This window comes from Microtus oregoni, unplaced genomic scaffold (assembly GCF_018167655.1).
Source record: "Microtus oregoni isolate MIOR12 unplaced genomic scaffold, Mior012 000097F_ref0000449, whole genome shotgun sequence".
NCBI classification, from domain to species: Eukaryota; Metazoa; Chordata; class Mammalia; order Rodentia; family Cricetidae; genus Microtus; species Microtus oregoni.
Genome location: NW_024544710.1, coordinates 3,067,390 through 3,089,112, shown reverse-complemented (window position 1 = coordinate 3,089,112; position 21,723 = coordinate 3,067,390). Strand labels below are relative to the sequence as shown.

Genomic DNA, 21,723 nt, shown 5'->3' with positions numbered 1-21,723 from the left:
CTCTGTAATAGAGTTTGAAGTCAGGGATGGTAATGCCTCCAGACAATCCTTTATTGTATAAGATTGTTTTGGCTATCCTGGGTTTTTTGTTTTTCCATATAAAGTTGATTATTGTCTTCTCCAGATCTGTGAAGAATTTTGATGGGATTTTGATGGGGATTGCATTGAATCTATAGATTGCTTTTGGTAGAATTGCCATTTTTACTATGTTGATCCTCCCAATCCAAGAGCAAGGGAGGTCTTTCCATTTTCTGGTGTCTTCTTCAATTTCTTTCTTCAAAGACTTATAGTTCTTGTCAAGTAGATCTTTCACTTCCTTGGTCAGGGTTACCCCAAGGTATTTTATGCTATTTGTGGCTATCGTGAAAGGTGATGCTTCTCTGATTTCCCTCTCTGCTTCCTTATCCTTAGTGTATAGGAAGGCAACTGATTTTTTGGAGTTGATCTTGTATCCTGCCACATTACTAAAGCTGTTTATCAGCTGTAGGAGTTCTTTGGTAGAATTTTTGGGGTCGCTTATGTACACTATCATATCATCTGCAAATAACGAAAGCTTAACTTCTTCCTTTCCAATACGAATCCCCTTGATCTCCTTATGTTGTCTTATTGCTATTGCTAGAATTTCAAGCACTATATTGAAGAGGTATGGAGAGAGTGGACATCCTTGTCGTGTTCCTGATTTAAGTGGGATGGCTTTGAGTTTTTCTCCATTTAATTTAATGTTAGCTGTTGGCTTGCTGTAAATAGCTTTTATTATATTTAGGTAGGACCCTTGTATCCCTATTCTCTCCAAGACCTTTATCATAAAGGGGTGTTGAATTTTGTCGAATGCTTTTTCAGCATCTAGTGAAATGATCATATGGTTTTTTTCTTTCAGTTTATTTATATGGTGGATTACATTGATAGATTTGCATATGTTGAACCAGCCCTGCATCTCTGGGATGAAGCCTACTTGATCATAATGGATAATTTTCTTATGTGTTCTTGGATTCGGTTTGCCAGTATTTTATTGAAAATTTTTGCGTCGATGTTCATGAGTGAGATCGGTCTGTAATTCTCTTTCTTGGTTGGGTCTTTTTGTGGTTTTGGTATCAGGGTAACTGTAGCTTCATAGAAGGAACTTGGCAATGACTCTTCTGATTCTATATTGTGAAATACATTAAGGAGTATAGGTATTAGTTCTTCTTGGAAGTTCTGGTAGAATTCTGCATTGAAACCATCTGGTCCTGGGCTTTTTTTCGAAGGGAGATTTTTGATAACCATTTCTAATTCTTCGCGAGAAACCGGTCTATTTAGATCATTCACCTGGTCTTGGTTTAGCTTTGGTATGTGGTACTTATTTAAAAAAATGTCCATTTCTTTTGTATTTTCCAGTTTTGTGGCATACAGGCTTTTGTAGTAAGATCTAATGATTCTCTGAATTTCCTCTGTGTCTGTGGTTATGTCCCCCTTTTCATTTCTGATCTTATTTATTTGCGTGTTCTCTCTCTGTCGTTTAATTAGTTTGGATAGGGGTTTGTCGATCTTGTTGATTTTCTCCAAGAACCAGCTTTTTGTTTCATTGATTCTTTGGACTGTTTTCTGTGTTTCTATTTTGTTGATTTCAGCCCTCAGTTTTATTATTTCCAGTCTTCTACTTCTCCTGGGCGCGTCTGCTTCTTTTTTTTCTAGAGCTTTCAGGTGTGTTGTTAAGTCCCCAATGTATGCATTCTCCGTTTTCTTTAAGTGGGCACTTAGTGCTATGAACTTTCCTCTTAGCACTGCTTTCATTGTGTCCCATAGGTTTGAGTATGTTGTCCCTTTATTTTCATTAAATTCAAGGAAGACTTTAATTTCTTTCTTGATTTCTTCCTTGACCCAGGTGTGGTTCAGTAGTTGACTGTTCAGTTTCCATGAGTTTGTCGGTTTTTTGGGGGCAGCGTGGTTGTTGCCTTCTAATTTTAATCCGTGATGATCTGATAAGACACAGGTGGACACTGATATTTTTTTGTATCTGTGGAGGTCTCCTTTGTTTCCGAGTATGTGGTCAATTTTTGAGAAGGTTCCATGAGCTGCAGAGAAGAAGGTATATTCTTTCCTATTTGGGTGGAATGTTCTATAGATGTCTGTTAAGTCCATTTGCTTCATTACCTCCAATAATTCTCTTAATTCTCTATTAGGTTTCTGTCTGATTGACCTGTCCCTTGGAGAGAGAGGTGTGTTGAAGTCTCCTACTACTAGTGTGTGTGGTTTGATGTCTGCCTTGAGTTCTAGTAATATTTCTTTTACATAAGTAGGTGCTTTTATATTGGGGGCGTATATATTCAGGATTGAGACCTCCTCCTGATGAATTGTTCCTGTTATGAGTATAAAGTGACCGTCTCGGTCTCTTCTGATTGATTTTAGTTTGAAGTCAGTTTTGTTAGAAATTAGTATGGCCACACCTGCTTTTTTCTTAGGACCATTTGCTTGAAACACCTTTTCCCAACCCTTTACTCTGAGTAGGTGCCTGTCTTTGTGGTTGAGATGTGTTTCTTGCAAACAGCAGAATGTTGGATCCTGTTTTCGTATCCAATCTTTTAGCCTGTGCCTTTTTATAGGTGAATTGAGCCCATTAATATTAAGTGATATTAATGACCAGTGGTTGTTTACTCCGGTTATTCTTATTGCTTTTGGTAGTAGAGATTGTCTCCCTTCTTTGAGATGTGCTCGTGAAGGGTCATTAGATGCCTGGGTTATTGTAGGCAGTGTTGGCAGTGTTGGATTCCTTGGGTTGCGATTTTCCTTCTATTACTTTCTGTAGGGCTGGATTTGTGGCTACGTATTGTTTAAATTTGTTCTTATCCTGGAATGTTTTGTTTTCTCCATTGATAATGAATGATAGCTTGGCTGGGTATAGTAGTTTGGGTTTGCATCCATGGTCTCTTAGCTTCTGCAGAACCTCTATCCAGGACCTTCTGGCTTTCATAGTTTCCATCGAGAAGTCAGGTGTAAGTCTGATCGGTTTACCTTTATAAGTTACTTGCCCTTTTTCTTTTGCAGCTCTTAATATTTTTTCTTTAACCTGTATATTTTGTGTTTTGATTATTATATGGCGAGGAGATGTTTTTCTTTGATCCAGTCTGTTTGGTGTTCTGTATGCTTCTTAAATATTTAAGTGAATATCTTTCTTTAAGTTGGGAAAGTTTTCTTCCATAATTTTGTTGAAAATATTTTCTGAGCCTTTGAGCTGTGACTCTTCTCCTTCTTCTATTCCTATTATTCTTAGGTTTGGTTTTTTTATTGTGTCCCATAGTTCCTGAATGTTTTGTGTTGAGAATTTGTTGGCTTTGCTGTTTTCTTTGATCTGTTCGTTTATTTTCTCTATGGTGTCCTCAGCATCTGAGAGTCTTTCTTCTAGCTCTTGTATTCTATTGATTATGCTTGTTTCTGTAGACTCTGCTCGTTGGCCTAGATTTTCCATATCCAGCTGGTCCTCAGTTTGTATTTTCTTCTTTGCCTTCATTTCAGTTTTCAATTCTTGAACTGTTTCCATTACCTGTTTGATGGTTTTTTCTTGGTTTCCCAGGGTATCATGTACGTATTTACTCATTTCTTCAAACTTTTTGTTATACTTCTCATCCATTTCTATAAGGGCATTTTTTACATGTTGTTTAAGGGACTCTATTATCTTCATAAAGTCGATTTTTTCCATTTCTTCTGTGTTAGGTTGTTCAAATACTTCTGTTGTAAGATCATTGGGTTCTGATGTTTTCATGTTGTTTTTCGGATTATTGGGAGAATTCTTGCCTTGGCGCCTGCCCATCTCCTCCTATTGATCCTATCCAATGGGTCCTTTAAAAACCGGATCAGGTTTCCCTGCTGGCCAAGGGCTCCGCTTACAAAATGCCCTCACTCTCTTTCGTGGTTCCTACTGCAGGCCAAGAACCCTCTCACCCCTCTGAAGGATCTTCAGGACAGGACCAGGCTCCCCTTGTGCCAGTGACCTGGCCAACCAAAGGCCTACCTCTTTGATTCAAATGTAGTAGGGCGATCTGCTCTCCTTATTGCACGCCTGTTCCCGCCGCTTGGGTCTGCCTCTGTGCCTGTCCCCGAAAGCCTCTTCCTGTATGCGGTGTTGTGCAGCCGCTCCTCCGCGTCTGGCCGCCGCCGCTCCGCCGCGTCTGGCCGCCGCCGCTCCGCCGCGTCTGGCCGCCGCCGCTCCGCCGCGTCTGGCCGCCGCCGCTCCGCCGCGTCTGGCCGCCGCCGCTCCGCCGCGTCTGGCCGCCGCCGCTCCGCCGCGTCTGGCCGCCGCCGCTCCGCCGCGTCTGGCCGCCGCCGCTCCGCCGCGTCTGGCCGCCGCCGCTCCGCCGCGTCTGGCCGCCGCCGCTCCGCCGCGTCTGGCCGCCGCCGCTCCGCCGCGTCTGGCCGCCGCCGCTCCGCCGCGTCTGGCCGCCGCCGCTCCGCCGCGTCTGGCCGCCGCCGCTCCGCCTCTGTGCCATCTACCTCATTTCTTTCTGTTTAAGGTGTCTTCCTTTTACAGTCTAGCTTTCTTAACATTAGAATCTATCTTGCAATCCATACCTATGTTAAATGTATTATATATATTACTATATATGTAAAAGTAAATTAAATAGACTTTTAGATACAATAAGTATATTGTTCATTCACTGACATGCATTTTTCCTATCACCAAAGGGGAAAATACACATTGTTCTAAAAATGTTTTCCTCACAAATACATTGAATATCTTTTCTTGTCAGTACTTATAGAACCCCTACTATATGTTTTTGGCTATGACATATTTTCATGAGTACTTGATTTGATATCTTTATCTTTGATATGCTGCCTTTTCATGCATATGTGTATGAGTACACATGTAGACCAGTGGAAAGCCTTGGGTGTCATTCTCAGGAATGTCACTCATCTCCTTGTGAGGTCCATTCTCTCGTCAACCTAGTCCACCAACTAGGCTAGATGTTCTGGCTAGTGAGCCCCTGGATCCTCATGTCTCTTCCTTCCCAGTGCTGGGATTACAAGCATGCATACCATTCCTGACATTCTTTTTTTTTTTCTTTATAATTTTTTTATTAAGAAAAGAAGAAAAAAAACATAAACAAAAAACAAGTTTCCACCTCCTCCCAGCCTCCCATTTCCCTCCCCCTCCTCCCACCCTTCTCCCCCTCCCCCCACTCCTCTCCCCCTCCCTCTCCAGTCCACAGAGCAGTCTGGGTTCCCTGCCCTGTGGTAAGTCCTAGGTCCTCCCCCCTCCGTCCATATCTAGGAAGGTGAACATCCAAACTGGCTAGGCTTCCACAAAGCCAGCACATTAAGTAGGATCAAAACCCCGTGCCATTGTCCTTGGCGTCTAATCAGCCCTCATTGTTCGCCATGTTCAGAGAGTCCGGTTTTATCCCATGCTTTTTCGGTCCCAGTCCAGCTGGCCTTGGTGAGCTCCCAGTAGATCAGCTTATGTTTATTCATGGAACCAAACTTGGGTCCTCATGATGGCGAGACAAGTGTTTCACCAACTGAGCCATTCCCCCAATCCCTAAACATGCTACATTTTCAGAGTTTTTTCAACTTGAAAGGGAGCAGACTAGAGAATGCTCGATTACAAGTTTCACTGAATTAAGCACACATTTGCTCTGGGATTAATATCAAAACTAGGTTTTAACTATTATTGCTTAGGGTGTGTGTGTGTGTGTGTGTGTGTGTGTGTGTACAGGCACACATTCTCATGACATGACACACATGGAAGTCAGAGGGCAACCTTTGTAGCTGGTTCTTTTCACTTTGAGTTTCTGGGATCAAACTCAAGTCATCAGGCTTTTGTGGAAAGTGTTCTTACCTGTTTAGCCATTATGCTGGTCTTTGTTAGTATTTTTTTATCACAGAAAAATATGTGTAACATAAAATTTATCATTTTAAGAGTACAGTTTAGTGACTTTAAATACATCATCGTGTAAATGCCATCACTACTTCATCTTATCAAACTGAAACTCTACTTGCTAGTTCCCTTCTCCTCTCAATCGAAACTCTACTTGCTAGTTCCCTTCTCCTCTCAATCTAACAATAAATTTCTACTTTGTGTCTGTGAATTAGACTACTCAACGAGAATCATAAATATCTTTCCTTTGAAAACTAACTGCTTTATTTAACTCAGCACAATATCTTTGAAGTTCATATATGGCATAGCACATGTTAGAATTTCCTTCCTCTTTTAAGGCCAAATATTCTACCTATGTATATACCACCTTTGTTTTTCTATTCAATTGTTGATGGGAATTTGGAGTGTTCCCATTTTGTCTACTGTGAACAATACTGTACAGTAACAAAGATAATACTTATTCTACCTCTTCACTGCATTTCCTTCAGAGTATGTACTTAGAATTCTTGAATCATATACCTAGTCTATGTTTAATTTTAAATCTTTTAAAATTTTCTATAAAATTGAGAAAAAATGCAATTATTTATCAAAGTCTGGCTTATTTCATTTAACATTATAATCTCCAGTTATATCTGTTTTTCAGACAATAAAATAATTTCAATTTTCATTAATTTCTTTCATTAACATTTGTTATATTTAGCGAACAAATCTTCTACCTATTTAGTTATATTCATTTTTATAGTCTTTGTTCTTTTTTTTTTTTTTTGGTTTTTCGAGACAGGGTTTCTCTGTGGTTTTGGAGCCTGTCCTGGAACTAGCTCTTGTAGACCAGGCTGGTCTCGAACTCACAGAGATCCGCCTGCCTCTGCCTCCCGAGTGCTGGGATTAAAGGCGTGCGCCACCACCGCCCGGCGTCTTTGTTCTTTTTGATGCAACTATAAATGCATTTTTGTTGATTTCCTTTTTGGATCATTTATTTTTAATATAGAAATGAAAATATATAATTTTGTGTCCTATATCTTTGCCCAATTTATTATTTCTAATGGTTCTCTCGTTCTCTCTCTCTCTCTCTCTCTCTCTCTCTCTCTCTCTGTTTTTCTGTGTAACAGTCCTGACTACCCTGAAACTCACTCTGTAGACCAGGCTGGCCTCAAACTCATAGAGATCTACCTGCCTCTGCCTTCCAAGTGCTGGGATTAAAGGTATAAACCACCACTGCCCAGCTTCTAGCAGGCTTTTTAAATATATATGAAATCTTTAGATTTTTTTCCACATAAGAACACAGTTCATTATTTCAATTATTTATTTATAATTGGTTATATTTTTATTATTTACTATATTAACAGAAGTTTGTGTATCTGAACCAAGCATAATGTTATAAACCTATAATTCCTGCACATGGAAGGCTGAGGCAAGACGACTGTGAGTAGTAGGCAGGAAAATTGCAAGTTAGAGGCCAGCTTGGTATATACAGTGAGGCAATTTCATGAAAACAAGGAGGAAGAGAAGGAGTAGGAGCAGCTGTTTGTTCTTTGGCTTTCTGCTCATTTATTCATTTCCAAAGGCTTCCTAATGTATCTTCTAATATTTTTCTTCTCCTTTTGGGCTATTCTTAGTATAAGGACTAAAAAAAAAAACCCACAAGCTATTCCATTATACCTGAAGCTAAAATTACGCTTTTAAATTTTTATTTGTTATTGTATGTGCATGATGTGTGTAAATGTATGTGCAAAGGTACACATGCATGGGTCAGAGGACAACTTTGCGGTGTTGGATCTTTCTTTCCAACTTCATGTGGGTTCTTGGGATGGAACTCAAGTCTAAAGACTTGCTTAGTAAGTTTATTTGCTGAGCCATCTCATTGGCACTGAAATTATGCTTTTAATTGTGGCACAATATATCAAAAGTTTAACATTCTTTTTCTTCAATATTTTCTTTTATTATCATCAGTCTTTGGAACTATATTGAATGAGGTAATTCAGACCCAGAAGATAAATGTCATGGTTCTCTCTCATCTATGGTTCCTAGCTCCAGGTCTTTAAATGTGCGTATATAGCCTGAAGTAACTGCAGTAACCAGGAAAGTAAAAAGGGACTACTACATGGGGCAGAGAGCAATAGAGAAGGGAAGAGAGGTGTAAGTAGGGTTTAAGTCATCTGAATGAGAAAAATTTAAAAATGAGGGGCTCTAGTTAGGGAGGGGGAAGATGATAAATATAGAAAGAGGGTAAAGTAAAGTAAGTTAGAATGTCCTGAAAAGTCATAAGAAATATAATTGATCTATCTAAAACTACATATAATACATATAAGTTTGTATATACCATGCAGGAAAAGCTCCCTTTTGAATTGTTGGTCAGACTCCTACAACATAAACAATTGCTGTTGCCCTTGGCTGCCTCCCAGAGTTGAAGATAACTCTCTATTGCTAAAGACACAATATACTTTGAACAAAAGATGAAGGATGCAGCATCCAAGCGAGGTCTGACCTGAATACCTCCTTCCTGAGGTTTAGCTTTCATAGTATAGTACTAGGAGACAATATGCAAGTCCACAATGGAGAGAAGCAACCAGTAGTCCTGCTCAGGTATAATGTTTGTGAACTAAAGCAATGACCAGCGTGGCGTGCTATTTCTAAGGGTGCAATAGTAGCACACATACCACCGCAGTAACCAACAGCTCTCTAACTGAACTAAGATCTACTCAACAACAGTGAAATTGTACCTGGTACTGGAAACCTGGCCAGCTACCTGGGACTAGTGAAGTTATGGCACTTTAGTGACCCTCATAATTCCTATTGTTGGAGCTGTGCAGCCTCGTCTCAGATCAGCATATGACTACCTGTTCAGTGGCTTTCCTCAGGGCAAGGCACCAGTGGAAATGGATTCTTACTTGACAAGGACCAGGAGACAATGGGACAGTGCAAGAATTTGCAAAATTCATGCAGCTTGTAGACTTTTCTCTCTCATTATATTGTTGCTTTATTAGGCAGTTTTTAGTTTTACTTTGTCAGTCACACATGAAACAGCTGTAATTTTCCCTGGAAATTTTGTTCTTTCTCAAATATTTTCCCCTAATATTCAGCAGGCAAACTAATGCTTCTGAAATCTCTTATCTGGAATTACTAACTACAATGCCTAAGCGTGGGAACTTTTCTGTCTCTAAATAGAGACAGTTAGGTGAAAAAACAATACTTGAAACACTAACCATGTCTCTCACTTCTGGAAGGGAGAGTAAGGCATGTATGCAGAGAATAAGGAAAAAGTCCCAGGAATGCACATAGTGCCAACTGTTGAGAGTAAGTTCCCTGGACACCAAGCACATAGAATCAATGATAAAATCTGGTATGATCCAATGGAAAAAATGCAATGTAAAATGTGGGATGGAGAGATTCATCTTTACCATACACTTATACTGGTAAAGAGGTATGGTACAGTCCAATGGGAAAATAATGCCTTATCAAAGTCTGCCTTTTACAGAAAGATTAAGACATGGGACCTTCTCAAGCTATTCAGTGTAACTTGAGTCCTGTGCACCTGGTGGTCAGAGTTTTTCCTTGTGCTGATACCCCTTCCCTGTGTCAGGACCTGAACCTGAGCTGAGGCTGGATCCTGGCATCTAACTATACTTCAAATATTGATCCTTATACCCACAGATAAGTATAGTTCTTATTCCTCAACAAAAAAAATCTCCTTGCAGAGGGTAGAAGGGCAGGGGAGAGGAAGGGAGGGAAGTCGAGAAAAATGTACAGCTTAATAAAATCAATAGCGAAAGATCATTATACAAAACTACAAGTGTTCAAAATGCAGACCACAAGTGACTGTGTGGTACCCAGACCCGACTGATCCATCTATAACACAACTCCAGCACACAAGGCTCGGGATCATAGCAGAAACATGGTGTTAGGGGGTGGAAAGATTGTAAGAGCCAGACTGAAATGTCTACTCTATGAAAACATTCTTCTAAAAACAAGTCATTTTATAAAAGCTTAATATAAACAAAAACCTGCAAACAAAAACAATGGCCTCTTCAGTGGTTAAATTATGAGTGTTCTAAAATCTTTTTTTTTTCTGGGTTCTTTTCTGTATTTTTTTTTTGTTTTTTTTTCTGTATTTTTTTTTTAATCTCCAGAAGTCAGTATGTACATGTCAGTTGGTAATCAGATAACTTACAACTTCTAAAAACTGATGAGAACCAGAACAGTGTACGTATTCAGGTAAAACTAAAGACAATTCCCAGTTCCTAAGTGAAAAAATATTTCATACAATGAATTTCATATTTAAAAAGTTATACAAATGAAATACATATATGTAAACACACATATTACACATCTGAGTAATAAAAGTTTGCCCTAATCTAAATTTAAAGAATAAGGGGAGAGGATTCTGGTGGTGCACACCTGGAATTGGCACCTGGGAGGCTTGGAAAAGATGGTCATAAGTCTGAGTCTAGTTTGGATTATATAGTATGACCTTAACTCATAACCAAACCAAACTGAAACAAACCAAATCAAAACTTAAAGCAGTGTCAGAGTTTCAGAGGTATGGCATTTTAGCCCTTAGGTTCATCCAGGAGTGTTCTCTCTCTCTCTCTCTCTCTCTCTCTCTCTCTCCACTACATATATATATATATACATGCATGTGTTATGTATGTATGCATGTATACATGTGGCTTTTTGAGACAGGGTCTCAGACTCTAGCTTAGGCTGGCTTGAAACTCACTAAGTAGCCTAGGCTTGCTTATAACTTACAATAATCCTACTGCCAAGCTACCATGCCTGGGGATATATTTTTTGGAACTAATATATACAAAAGTATGTAGTCCCTCCTATATAATCATGAACTAGTAGAAAGGAGTTTAAAAACAAAGGATAATGGAAAATGTGCTATTGCTTGGAATTAAATGAAATTTAAATAATTTTGTATTTAAAAATTATTAGTCTAACAAAATAAATGATAAAGCCAATGTTGGTTGGGTAGCAAAAACAGAAAGGTATATTTTATCTTATTAATATAAAGATCAATGGTTTTTAATATTTTATCTTATTAATATAAAAATAAAAAATTAGTTGGTTTTCTGAGGAATAGTGTGCCAGTATGTTGTAAATGCTAGGAAACTAATCTTATCCTTACCCAGAATCCCTGTTCTGGAAATATACTCCAAAGAAACAATGATCTACACATTGGCATTTATAGAAGGATAAAAGCTTTGGAAACAACACAGACAATTAAAAATAAAGAAATAATTATTATAATTTTATGTAATAACATGTCTATTTCAATATTAGATGATACATATAGAAAAAGTAAGATAAACACAACAGAACACATTATGTACACTATAAAAAGTACTTAGGTGCACTAACAGATTAGAAAAGAATTTTTATTAATATTTCTGTTTAATAGTAAGTTTAATAAATTCATAAAGCAGATCATCCCATAATTAAAAACAACTGAACATGGTAGGTGGACACCTACACTCAGCAATTTAGAAACTGTGGCATGAGTGTCACTTGAGACTAGGAATTTGAGGCTAGCCTGGGCAACATAATGAGACCTTGTCTATAGATAGATAGATAGATAGATAGATAGATAGATAGATAGAGATAGATAGGCAGGCAGGCAGGCAGGCAGGCAGGCAGGCAGATAGACAGAGGAAAAACAAGATAAAAAAGGAGCTGCCCATTAACTCCTAAGTATCTAAAACAAGGCAGATAATTACTTAACTGTCATACTTAGTGAGGAAGCATCTCCTTTTCCTTGGTAGGAGTACAGCTGCTGCCGGATGTGTATTTAAAGCAATTTTGTTATTGTGAAACTGTTGCAATAATAGTTTGTAGACAAGGTCTCCCTTTGTAGCATAAGCTGGTCTGAAACTTGCACCAGAGTCCAGGCTGAGATACACAATCCTCCTTTCTTAGCCTCCTTAGTGCTAATATAATTGTGGGCTGGGTCACAAGATGCTTTAAAGAGACTGCTAAGATTCTTATGTGGCAATCTACATATTTTGGAGTGAGGTACTAGGTAGTGAAAGCTTTTTTTTGTACATGGCAGATAAGCACTTTACTATTGAGCTATATATACTTAATAAAAAATCTAATATTTACAAAACTGACCTCTTGTACCTTGATTTAAGATTATATTAATTTCCTATTGGTACTGAAATGAACTATCACACATATAATAGCTTAAAACAGTACAAGTTTAGGCTAGAGAGATGGTTTTGTGGGTAAAGGTATTTGGTGCTAAGTCTGATAACCTGAGTTGAATCCCTAGGTGGAAGGAGAAAATCAGTTCTTGCAGGTTGTCATCTGACCTTCATAAATGCATCATGGCACGAGAACACACACACACACTAAAATGAATAAATAAATGTAATTTAAAAGTTTATAAAAAACAACACAAATCCTTATTAGTACTAGAGACTAGTTGTGCAAAATTAGCATTACAGAGCTAAAATAAAACCTAAGTATCCAGGGAGAAATCCATTTATTGGCTTTTTCAGTTTCTACATTTCGGGATCTAGATATTAATATTCCCTTTCTCACAGCCTCATCACTCCCATCTCCTGCTTCTGTCATCAAAATTCCTACTTCTATTTTTTGATCTTCCTCTTGATTCCCTTTTTAAAAGATATGTGTGATTACATTTAGAGCCCACTTGAGTAATTGAGATCGGAGGAATATTCTTCCATATCTTAAAATTCTTAATTATATTTGCTAAGTCTTCATTGACACATAATATAATGCTCATAGGTTTCCTGGATCATGAATGGATGTCTGGGGTGAGACATTACTCATAGTTCCACAGTCCACCCCTTGGGCCCTGAGTATACACATTTCTTCCACATGGAAAATACATTTATCCCACCTCAGGATCTCCCAAACTCTTTAACATATATCACTGGACCAAATTTAATTTCTTCCCAACATTATCACCCCAAAAGTCCAAATAAGAGTTTAATGAGATATGAATCTGGGTATATGCCATTCTGGGACAAGATTCCTTTCCATTCCATTTCTATTCTATTTCATTCCATTCAATTCTAGCTAGAAAATACAATTTCTGCTCCTCAAATACAGTAGCAGGACAGGATTGGTTACAAATGATGGGCATTCCCATCATAAAAAAAGAGAAAATGGAAGGAAGAAAAGAGTTAGCAGTACCAAAAAACTCTGAGACCCAAGTAGGCATGTCATTCGATTTCAAGGTTTAGCAGTAGTCCTCTGTAGCTCGATGGTCCCGTCTGAGCCGAAGTTCCACCCTCACAACCCAAGAGTCTTCCCTTTGCATTAACCTCCTTTTCACTCGGCAAGCAGCATGAGCTTGCAGCTGAGCAGTCGCATCAGTCTACTTCCCCGCTGCAGAATTCTAGAAATCCAAAACTTCTTTCAGCTTGTCCTGTGCTTGTCATCTGTCTCTTTTAGTCTAAGCTGGAGTATTTCTGCTGGTACAGGTAAAATATTCTTTATCCTAAATGCTTGGAACCTGAGGTGTTTTACATTTTAAAATGGGAATACTCATATATACTTTCCTGGCTCAGCAAGCCATCATTTACCTAAAGGCTTAAATTCTGAATTTAGAATTCAAACATCAGAATAAGGTATAACTGTGGTTGGTTCCATCTGGAGAGAATTCATTCCTTGGCAATCCTGACTTCAAAAGGCTGTGGAAATTTCTTGGTAATCCTCATAGCACTACAACCCTAATTTGTTGGTTTGAATGAAAATGGCCCCCAAAGATCTGAAGGTTTGGTGACCAGGGAGTGGCACTCTTTGAAAGGACTAAGAGAGGTGGCCTTGTTAGAGGAAATACGTTACTGGGAGTGGGCTTTGAGGTTTAAAAAGCCCAAGCCAGGTCCAGTGACTCTGCCTTTCTGCTGCCTGTGGATCCTGATGTAGAACTCTCAGCTCCTTCTCCAGCACAATGTCTGCCAAGCATGACACTATGCTTCTCACAATGATGATAATGGACTAAACCTCTGAAACTGTAAACCAGCCCCAATGAAATGTTTTCTTTTATAAGAGTTGTTGTGGTCATGCTGTTTCGTTTCAGCAAAGAACAGTGATCGAGACAGCAGTTGGTACCTGGGAGTGTGATACTGCCATGACAGGCTTGACCATGCTGCTTACTGGTGGAACATACTTTAAATTAGGAAAGCAGTTGAACACTTTAGTCAGGGCCTAATGGGCCATATTAATAGTCAATTTTGGTATAGGATTTGCTGAAGGAGGTGGAGGCAGAAGGATCACAAGTTTGAGGCCAGCCTGGACTTGGCACCATGGACTACCACTCACCAAGGCTGCCCTGGCTGTAGTTGTTATTGAATGCCAGATCCAGAAAAAACAGAGACTAACACTGAGCCTCAGATATGGCGGGCTGACTACACTGGACTATGTCTTTCATAGAAAGGCCAACATTTTGTTGTTACTAGAGTAAATACTTATTGTGGTTATGGATTTGCCTTTCTCGGATGCACTGCTTCTGCTAAAACCACCATCCATGGATTTACAGAATGCCTTATCCGTGGTATTCCACACAGTACCACTTCTGACCAAGGAAAGTCACTTCACAGCCAGAGAAGTGTGAAAGTGGGCCCACAATAATGGAAGATACTACTGGTCTTACCATGTTCCCACAATCCTGAAGCAGCTGGATTGATAGGAAGATGAAATGGCCTTTTGAAGACAGAGTTACAGTGCCAATTAAGTCACAGAAATATCAAGAGTTGGAACAGGATTTTCCAGAAGGTGGTATATGCTTTGAATTAGCATCCAAATTATGGTATTGTTTCTCCCATAACAAGAATCCATAGGTCCAGGAATCAAGGGATAGAAAACAGAATAGTTCTACTCACTATTACCACCACTGATCCACTAGGAAAGTTTTTTTTTTTTTTTTTTTTTGGTTTTTCGAGACAGGGTTTCTCTGTGGCTTTGGAGCCTGTCCTGGAACTAGCTCTGTAGACCAGGCTGGCCTTGAACTCACAGAGATCCGCCTGCCTCTGCCTCCCAAGTGCTGGGATTAAAAGCGTGCGCCACCACCGCCCGGCTCACTAGGAAAGTTTTTGCTCCCTGTTCCTATAACCTTTAGTTCTGTTGGCCTAGAAGTTTTTATTCCACAAAAGGGAGAGTGAAAATTATTGAACTGGAAGTTCAGACTCCCCTCTGGACACTTTGGACTTCTGATGACCTTAAACCAACAGGCTAAGTGTTAGGAGGGGTGAATGATCCAGATTACTAAGGGGACATTAGATTGCTGCTCCACAATGGAGGTAAGATGGGATGTACTCACTCATATTTGGTTTCTAGCCATAAATAAAGGACATTGAGCCTATAATTTGTGATCCTAGAGAAGCTAAATAAGAAAAACATATAGGCATCCTCCTGAATATTAACCTTCATCAGGCGATGAAAGGAGACAGAGACAGAGATCCACATTGGAGCACCGGACTGAAATCTCAAGGTCCAAATCAGGAGCAGAAGGAGAGAGAGCACGAGCAAGGAACTCAGGACCGCGAGGAGTGCACCCATACACTGAGACAATGGGGATGTTCTATTGGGAACTCACCAAGGCCAGCTGGCCTGGGTCTGAAAAAGCAGGGGATAAAACTGGACTCGCTGAACATAGCGGACAATGTGGACTACTGAGAACTCAAGAACAATGGCAGTGGGTTCTTGATCCTACTGCACGTACTGGCTTTGTGGGAGCCTGGGCAGTTTGGATGCTCACCTTACTAGACCTGGATGGAGGTGGGTGGTCCTTGGACTTCCCACAGGTCAGGGAACCCTGATTGCTCTTCGGGCTGACGAGGGAGGGGGACTTGATCGGGGGAGGGGGAGGGAAGTGGGAGGCGGTGGCGGGGAGGAGGCAGAAATCTTTAATAAATAAATAAAAATAAAAAAAGAAAGATTGTGTCTCGAGTCCAGGAGATCCTTACGATGTCTCTTGGTGCTATTATGTCCTGTGATGTTATTGGGAAACTACAACCACTTCCTCTAGGTAGGATGACAAACGGTACAGGACCACTCAGGAATAATGGTATGGGTAACTCCTCTAGGAAAACAGCCAAGACCTGCTGAGGTGCTTGCTGAGGGTAGAGGAAATACAGAAAGTGTAGGAGAGGAAGGTAGCTATAAATACCAGCTAAGAATACACAAACAGTTGCATAAATGAGGATTATAATAGGCATTTCTGTCATAGTTCATTAGGAATACATTTGTAAAGATATTTGTGTTTTCTTTCCTCAATTTCTTTATCAGGTAGTCTGACAACAATTAAGAGAATGTCAATGATTATCACATTTAAATTTGAGATAATAAAAGGATATCCCTTGAGTGCCATTGTCATCTATTCTAAATCTGCATTTGGAGTTGTAGGAGGGTAGTCATATTATGTTGAGCATTGTTATGACCTGGTTAAATATAAGAAGTTTGTGGATGTACGTATGATAGTTATATCATACTAGGCCTGGTTATATCATACTTACGACCTGGTTACTGTTTTTCATTTGGAAATTAATCATGACATAAGGAGATATGATTGCTTGTCAAGTGGACAAGGGGTAGACTTGTGATAGCTACTACATCTGGAATTAAGTAAAACCCCCAAAATGGCTGGGCACACCTGTGAGGAATTTTTGCTTAAACATTTGAAGCAGAAAGATTCACTTCTAATCTTCATCTTCGAGGTGGGAAGACAAACCTTTAATCCAGATCTTTTGAGGTGGGAAGACTCACCTTTAATTTGAGCTATACCGTCTGCTGGAAGCTTCTATACAAGTCTCCCTCTCTGCCTGCTAGCTCTCACCCTCACTAGCAAGTCCACTCCTTCACTGGCATTAGAACCTATTTCTTTGAGATTCTGTTGTATACTGAAGACCAGTTGAGATGCCCAGCCTTATGAATAAAAAAACTACTGGATTCTTGACCTTCCATTCATAGGCACCCATTGTTAGACTAGCTGGACCACAGCCTGTAAGTCAGTCTAATAAATACCACATATCTATTCATTCATTAATTCATATATATATTCATTAATTCACTCTGTAAGTTTTGTTATTCTAGAGAACCCTGACTAATATACTCAGTCCTTTATTTCTGTTATATCAAAGCTAATTCTGTAACCCGATATGTCCCTATGATTGCATTTGGAGTTTACTTCAATAATCTAGAGTAACAGTTTCAACTCAAGTTTCTTAATTTAACTACACCTGCAAAATTCTTTTGCCATATAAGGTAATGTTCATAGGTACTAGAGACCAGTACCTGAAGTTCAGAAATGTTGAATTGTCTTATTTTTTTACTCCCAGCCCTTGAATCACTTTCAGTTAACAGTGTTGCAATTTGTCTAATGCAAAAATTCATCATCAAATTTAATAAAATAATAACTATTTACAAAATATAGTAAATTAAGGAATTATTATAATAATTTGTTTACTACATGAAAAAGTATAAAAGGCCTAAAACAAGTTCCTTGATCACTACTCTATATAAAATTAGCGTGTCTTCAAAATGGAAATATAAGTCCTAAGAAAGGGGAGAACATGGTAGTCAAATATACATTTAGAATAAGGATATAATATTATCTGAAAACAAGTATGTGCTACATGACAAAGTATGCATAAAGTACATCTAAAATTATCAACCTCAAAAATGATGGGTTCAGAAACTGGAATTCCAGAGACTAAATTCCTTTTTGGATCCAATTAAAGTAGCAGGTTAATAGAAAGAAACCAGCCAGCATCACATAACACTTTAATTCTAGTAAGCTGGCCAACCTCCTTACCTAGACTGGAATAAATGTGGCTAAGAATACGAGCTGGCTGTACTCTGATAGGGTACACCTCGGCAATGGTCTCCACATCAATTCCTTTGTCCTTCAAAATGGCCTTGATTTCTTCTGTTTCAGCTAGAATGGACACTATCGGAAAGAAAGATGAAGTTAACAGAAGGTTTTTGTTCAGTAGAAACTTTAAAAATATTTTTTAGATTTATTTCATGTGTATGAGTATTTTGCCTATATGTATGTCTGTCCACGCATCGTATGCTACCCTGGTGCCAATGGAGGTCAGAAGAGGGTATTGGATCCCCTAAAATTGGAGTTATGAACAGTTATAAGCCACCATGTGGATTCTGGGAAGTGAACCTGGTCCCGGTAGGTCCCCTGGAAGAACAAGTGCTTCCAATAGTTAAGCTGAGTCATCTCTTCAGACCCTTAAAAATATTTTCAAGTGCATAATTTCTTTTAGAGGAGGAAAGAGGAGGAAATTATTGCTAAGGAATTCTGACTAATCAGTAATTATTCTAGATTAAAATATTACATAAATGGGAAAGTAATAACACGACTAGAGACTTGATTTTTGACTAGGTACCTATTTGTGCCTACTGAATGGCACTTTCAGTATTTATGAGACTCCATGTTGAAATGGAAAATTTTAACCACAAGATGGCTCAGTATTTAAGAGCTCTTGCTTTTCCAGGGGACCCAGGTTCTGTTCCCAATGCCCACATGGTGGCTTAGAACCAACTATCTGTAACTCAGTTCCAGGAGATCTGATGTCATCTGAGGGCACCAGGTACACATACTGGTGCACAGACATACGTGAAGACAAGGCACCCATATGCACTAAAATATAAATAAATAAAGGAAGGTAGCCTGAAAGAGCTGGTGGCTAACTGGACTTGAAATAATGAGTAAAATGGTCAGGAGGAAAAAAATGAATGAAGGGCTGAAGAGACAGACCAGCAATTAAGAGCAATGGCATCTCATCCAGAGGGCCCAGGGTTAGTCCTCAGTACCCACATGATAGCTCATAAACTTCTTTAACTCCAGTTCCAAAGGATCTGATTCCCTCTTCGGGACTCCACAGGCACCAGGTACTCACATACATCCAGGCAAAATGCCCATACGCATAATTGTTTTAAAGTTGATAGGAATGTTGGGGAGGACAGTAGCAAACCTACACAGACTTCAATGTTATAGTATGAAAGATCTTACCAAACAGTAAAAGACATGAAAATGGAAAAGTAGATAGGGGTTAGGCTAATCATGGAAGAATAGGTGTTATTTTAAAGTTTTGTATATTATTGTTGGGAACTGGTTCCCAAGCTGCGTTCTATAGAACTGCAGGGTTCTATAGGGAGCAATAGAGTTGTTTACAGGAACAGAAGGGCTTAAAGGAGAAGCAAGCAAATAACCTTTTGAGACACTAGGAGTACATTCAACCCAAGCAACTAAATTCTTGTTTATATTTATAAAATATTTAGAGTCAAATGTCAGATGCTACGGATATATACATAGGCATAATGAGTCCTGATGGAGAACAGAAAGGAGTTATTCTGAGAGAGGTGATGGTAAAAATAAGGGAGAAACTGTTTCAGATTAAAGAGACAGCATGTACAAAGTTACAAAAAGTTAGCTTTTATTGTTTTGCTTCCTATTGTGCTAGGGAATGAATCCAAGCCTTCACAGAACAGTCAGCCACTTGTACCACTGAACTAAACCCACAGCTCTGAAAATTCCTTTGTAATAGGAATGGAGTGTGGAGGAACAGTGGTGAGAAATGAAGTAAAATACAAGGTCCAGTGTTAGATCATACAGAGTCCTTGTAAGCCATACCGAGAGAGCTAAGATAGGAAGCCCCTGCAGAGTTGTACCTTAAAAAGAATACACTCAATAATTAAAGAATGAATGGCCATTTCTTTGTGTGGTCTACAGTAATTTTTAAAAGAATCGAATGAATTGACAGGCATTACTGGGCCTCGACGGAAGGCAAACATCAGTTCAAAATTAATGTAATGTAAGGAGGAGATGTTGATAACTTACATTAATAGTAAGCTATTGGAATTGTCAAAAACAGGATGGATTTCAGAATGACTGGAGAAGTAAAATTCTAGAACTTGTTATATAAATACAGAATATCAGAGAAGAATAAATATGAATTGAAAGTGTTCATTTGTGTAGCTGGGAGTATCATGTGCCATTTAATGATAGAGGTGCAGAAGGAATCGTAGGCATAGATGATGCAGTAGGAGGAACCAGCTGATCAAATTTAGTTATGTTTAGTCTACAGTGCATGGAAACATGTGGGACTGTCAGAAGACATTAGAAACAGATGAGATGGGACAAAAATATATTATCAAGAGAAGAGGACCCAGAATATAACTTTGAGAAAATTCAGGACTAGATAGATAGCAAAGTCTGGGGGGGGGAAGGATAAGTTATTGTCTTATAGCTTACATTTTCTTTCTAGCACAGGAAGTAGGGTCATCATGTGAAAGTGAAGGAAGACTGAAGAAGGTGGGGAATATGACTAATTATTAGGAGCAAGACAAGTGGTAGGCTATGGACAGAATTCCCAGAAATACCAATAGTTCAAGGGAAAAGGAAGAAAAGAAAGTCCAGAATAAGGTAGAAAAGTACTTAAAACAGGTTGAAGGAGATATACAAAAGCATAACATGGACACTCTGGAAATTCAGTTTCTAGAATGATAAATAACAAGTTGATCTAAAAGATCTGCTGCTAATATACTGATTATAAAATATCTATTAATACTGACAATACCAAGGTCTCTGGAAACTAAGCAAGAATATTTTCAGAGTATTAAACCAGGCTCTAAAGGTCTGGAGAATTAATAGACTATGAAGAGACAGAAATATCAATGTGAAAAGAAGCCACAAATGGAGATTAACATAGTAGATAAAGAAACTGGATTGGGGGAAGTCTTAATATTTCAAAAAGGATTGTTTGTAAAGAAGAATATAGGATGAAGCACCAACAGGGAAATTTGTATTGAATAGGAGAGCACCTTTTTCTGAGACTAGAAAAAAGAAAGCAAGGATGGGTAAGAATGCTGGGGGTGGGAAGTGTTGGGAAATTGAAAAAAAATCAGAATATTAGAATAATCAGGCATGAAGTATCAGTCCAAATATTAGGTTGAAAACAGGGCACAGCTGAACAAAATCGAGTACTTTGTTATACTGGCTGTGAATAAAGAAAATACTGACTAAAGATAAGAACAAAGACTAACAAACCAGAAGTTGAGTTGGGAACCATGGTTGTTCAATGCCACCACTCTGCTCATCATGTGCTTTTCCCTTATAATATCTTTTAGTAGGTATAGGATAAGAAAGTGTAGACCACATGATTGCTCTAGAACTATAACACTTTGGGAGATAGAGCAGAAGTATGAGGCAGCAGTAATTGGAGTAGTTAGATGATCAAAATATTGAGATGATCTTTAGGTACAAAGAGCAGACTTACAGAAATTAGAGACAACTTTAAAAGGAAGAAAAAGAAAGCTGAGATGCATTGTTAGCAGAACACAAGAATACCTATAAGGTCCAAAATTTGACCAGTGGTGTGTATGGTGGTTTGAATGAGAAGGGCCCCTGAGGCCTTATTTAAATGCTTAGTCTCCATTAGTGGAAACATTTGGGAAGGATTAAGAGGTATGGCCTTTTTGAAGGAAGTGTGTCAGAGGAAGTAGCAAAAGTCCACGTCATTCTCAGCTAGTTCTCTCTCTTTCTGCCATCTATCTGTTGATATGAATGTATGCTCTCAGCTAGTGCTCCAGCATCATGCCTGACTGCCTGTTGTCATGCTCTCCACTGTGATGCTCATGAACTCTAACCTTCTGGAAGTCTAAGCCCCAAATTAAATGATTTCTTTTATAAGCTGCCTTAGTCATGGTGTTTGGTCATAAGAGCAAAAGGAAAAGTAACTAGAATGGGGTACCAAACATAGAGGTACAGAGAAAGGGTTCTAGAGTCATGATATTAAAAAATTTTAAGGTTAAACATAGTAGATTAAATCCATACCAATGCTGAAATCTAGTTTTATGACAGAATTTGGGGAAGAGAAAGAAGGCTGTGAATT

At 38.9% G+C, this 21,723-nt stretch overlaps 1 protein-coding gene across 1 annotated transcript in view; it reads right to left on the bottom strand.

Annotated features, from left to right (window-relative positions):
* LOC121442853 (phosphorylase b kinase regulatory subunit alpha, skeletal muscle isoform-like) overlaps positions 1-21,723 on the bottom strand; it is a 139,479-nt gene that overhangs the window by 56,933 nt on the left and 60,823 nt on the right. The window contains 1 exon segment of the mRNA XM_041644506.1: positions 17,631-17,765. Coding sequence (XP_041500440.1) covers positions 17,631-17,765 — 135 coding nt within the window.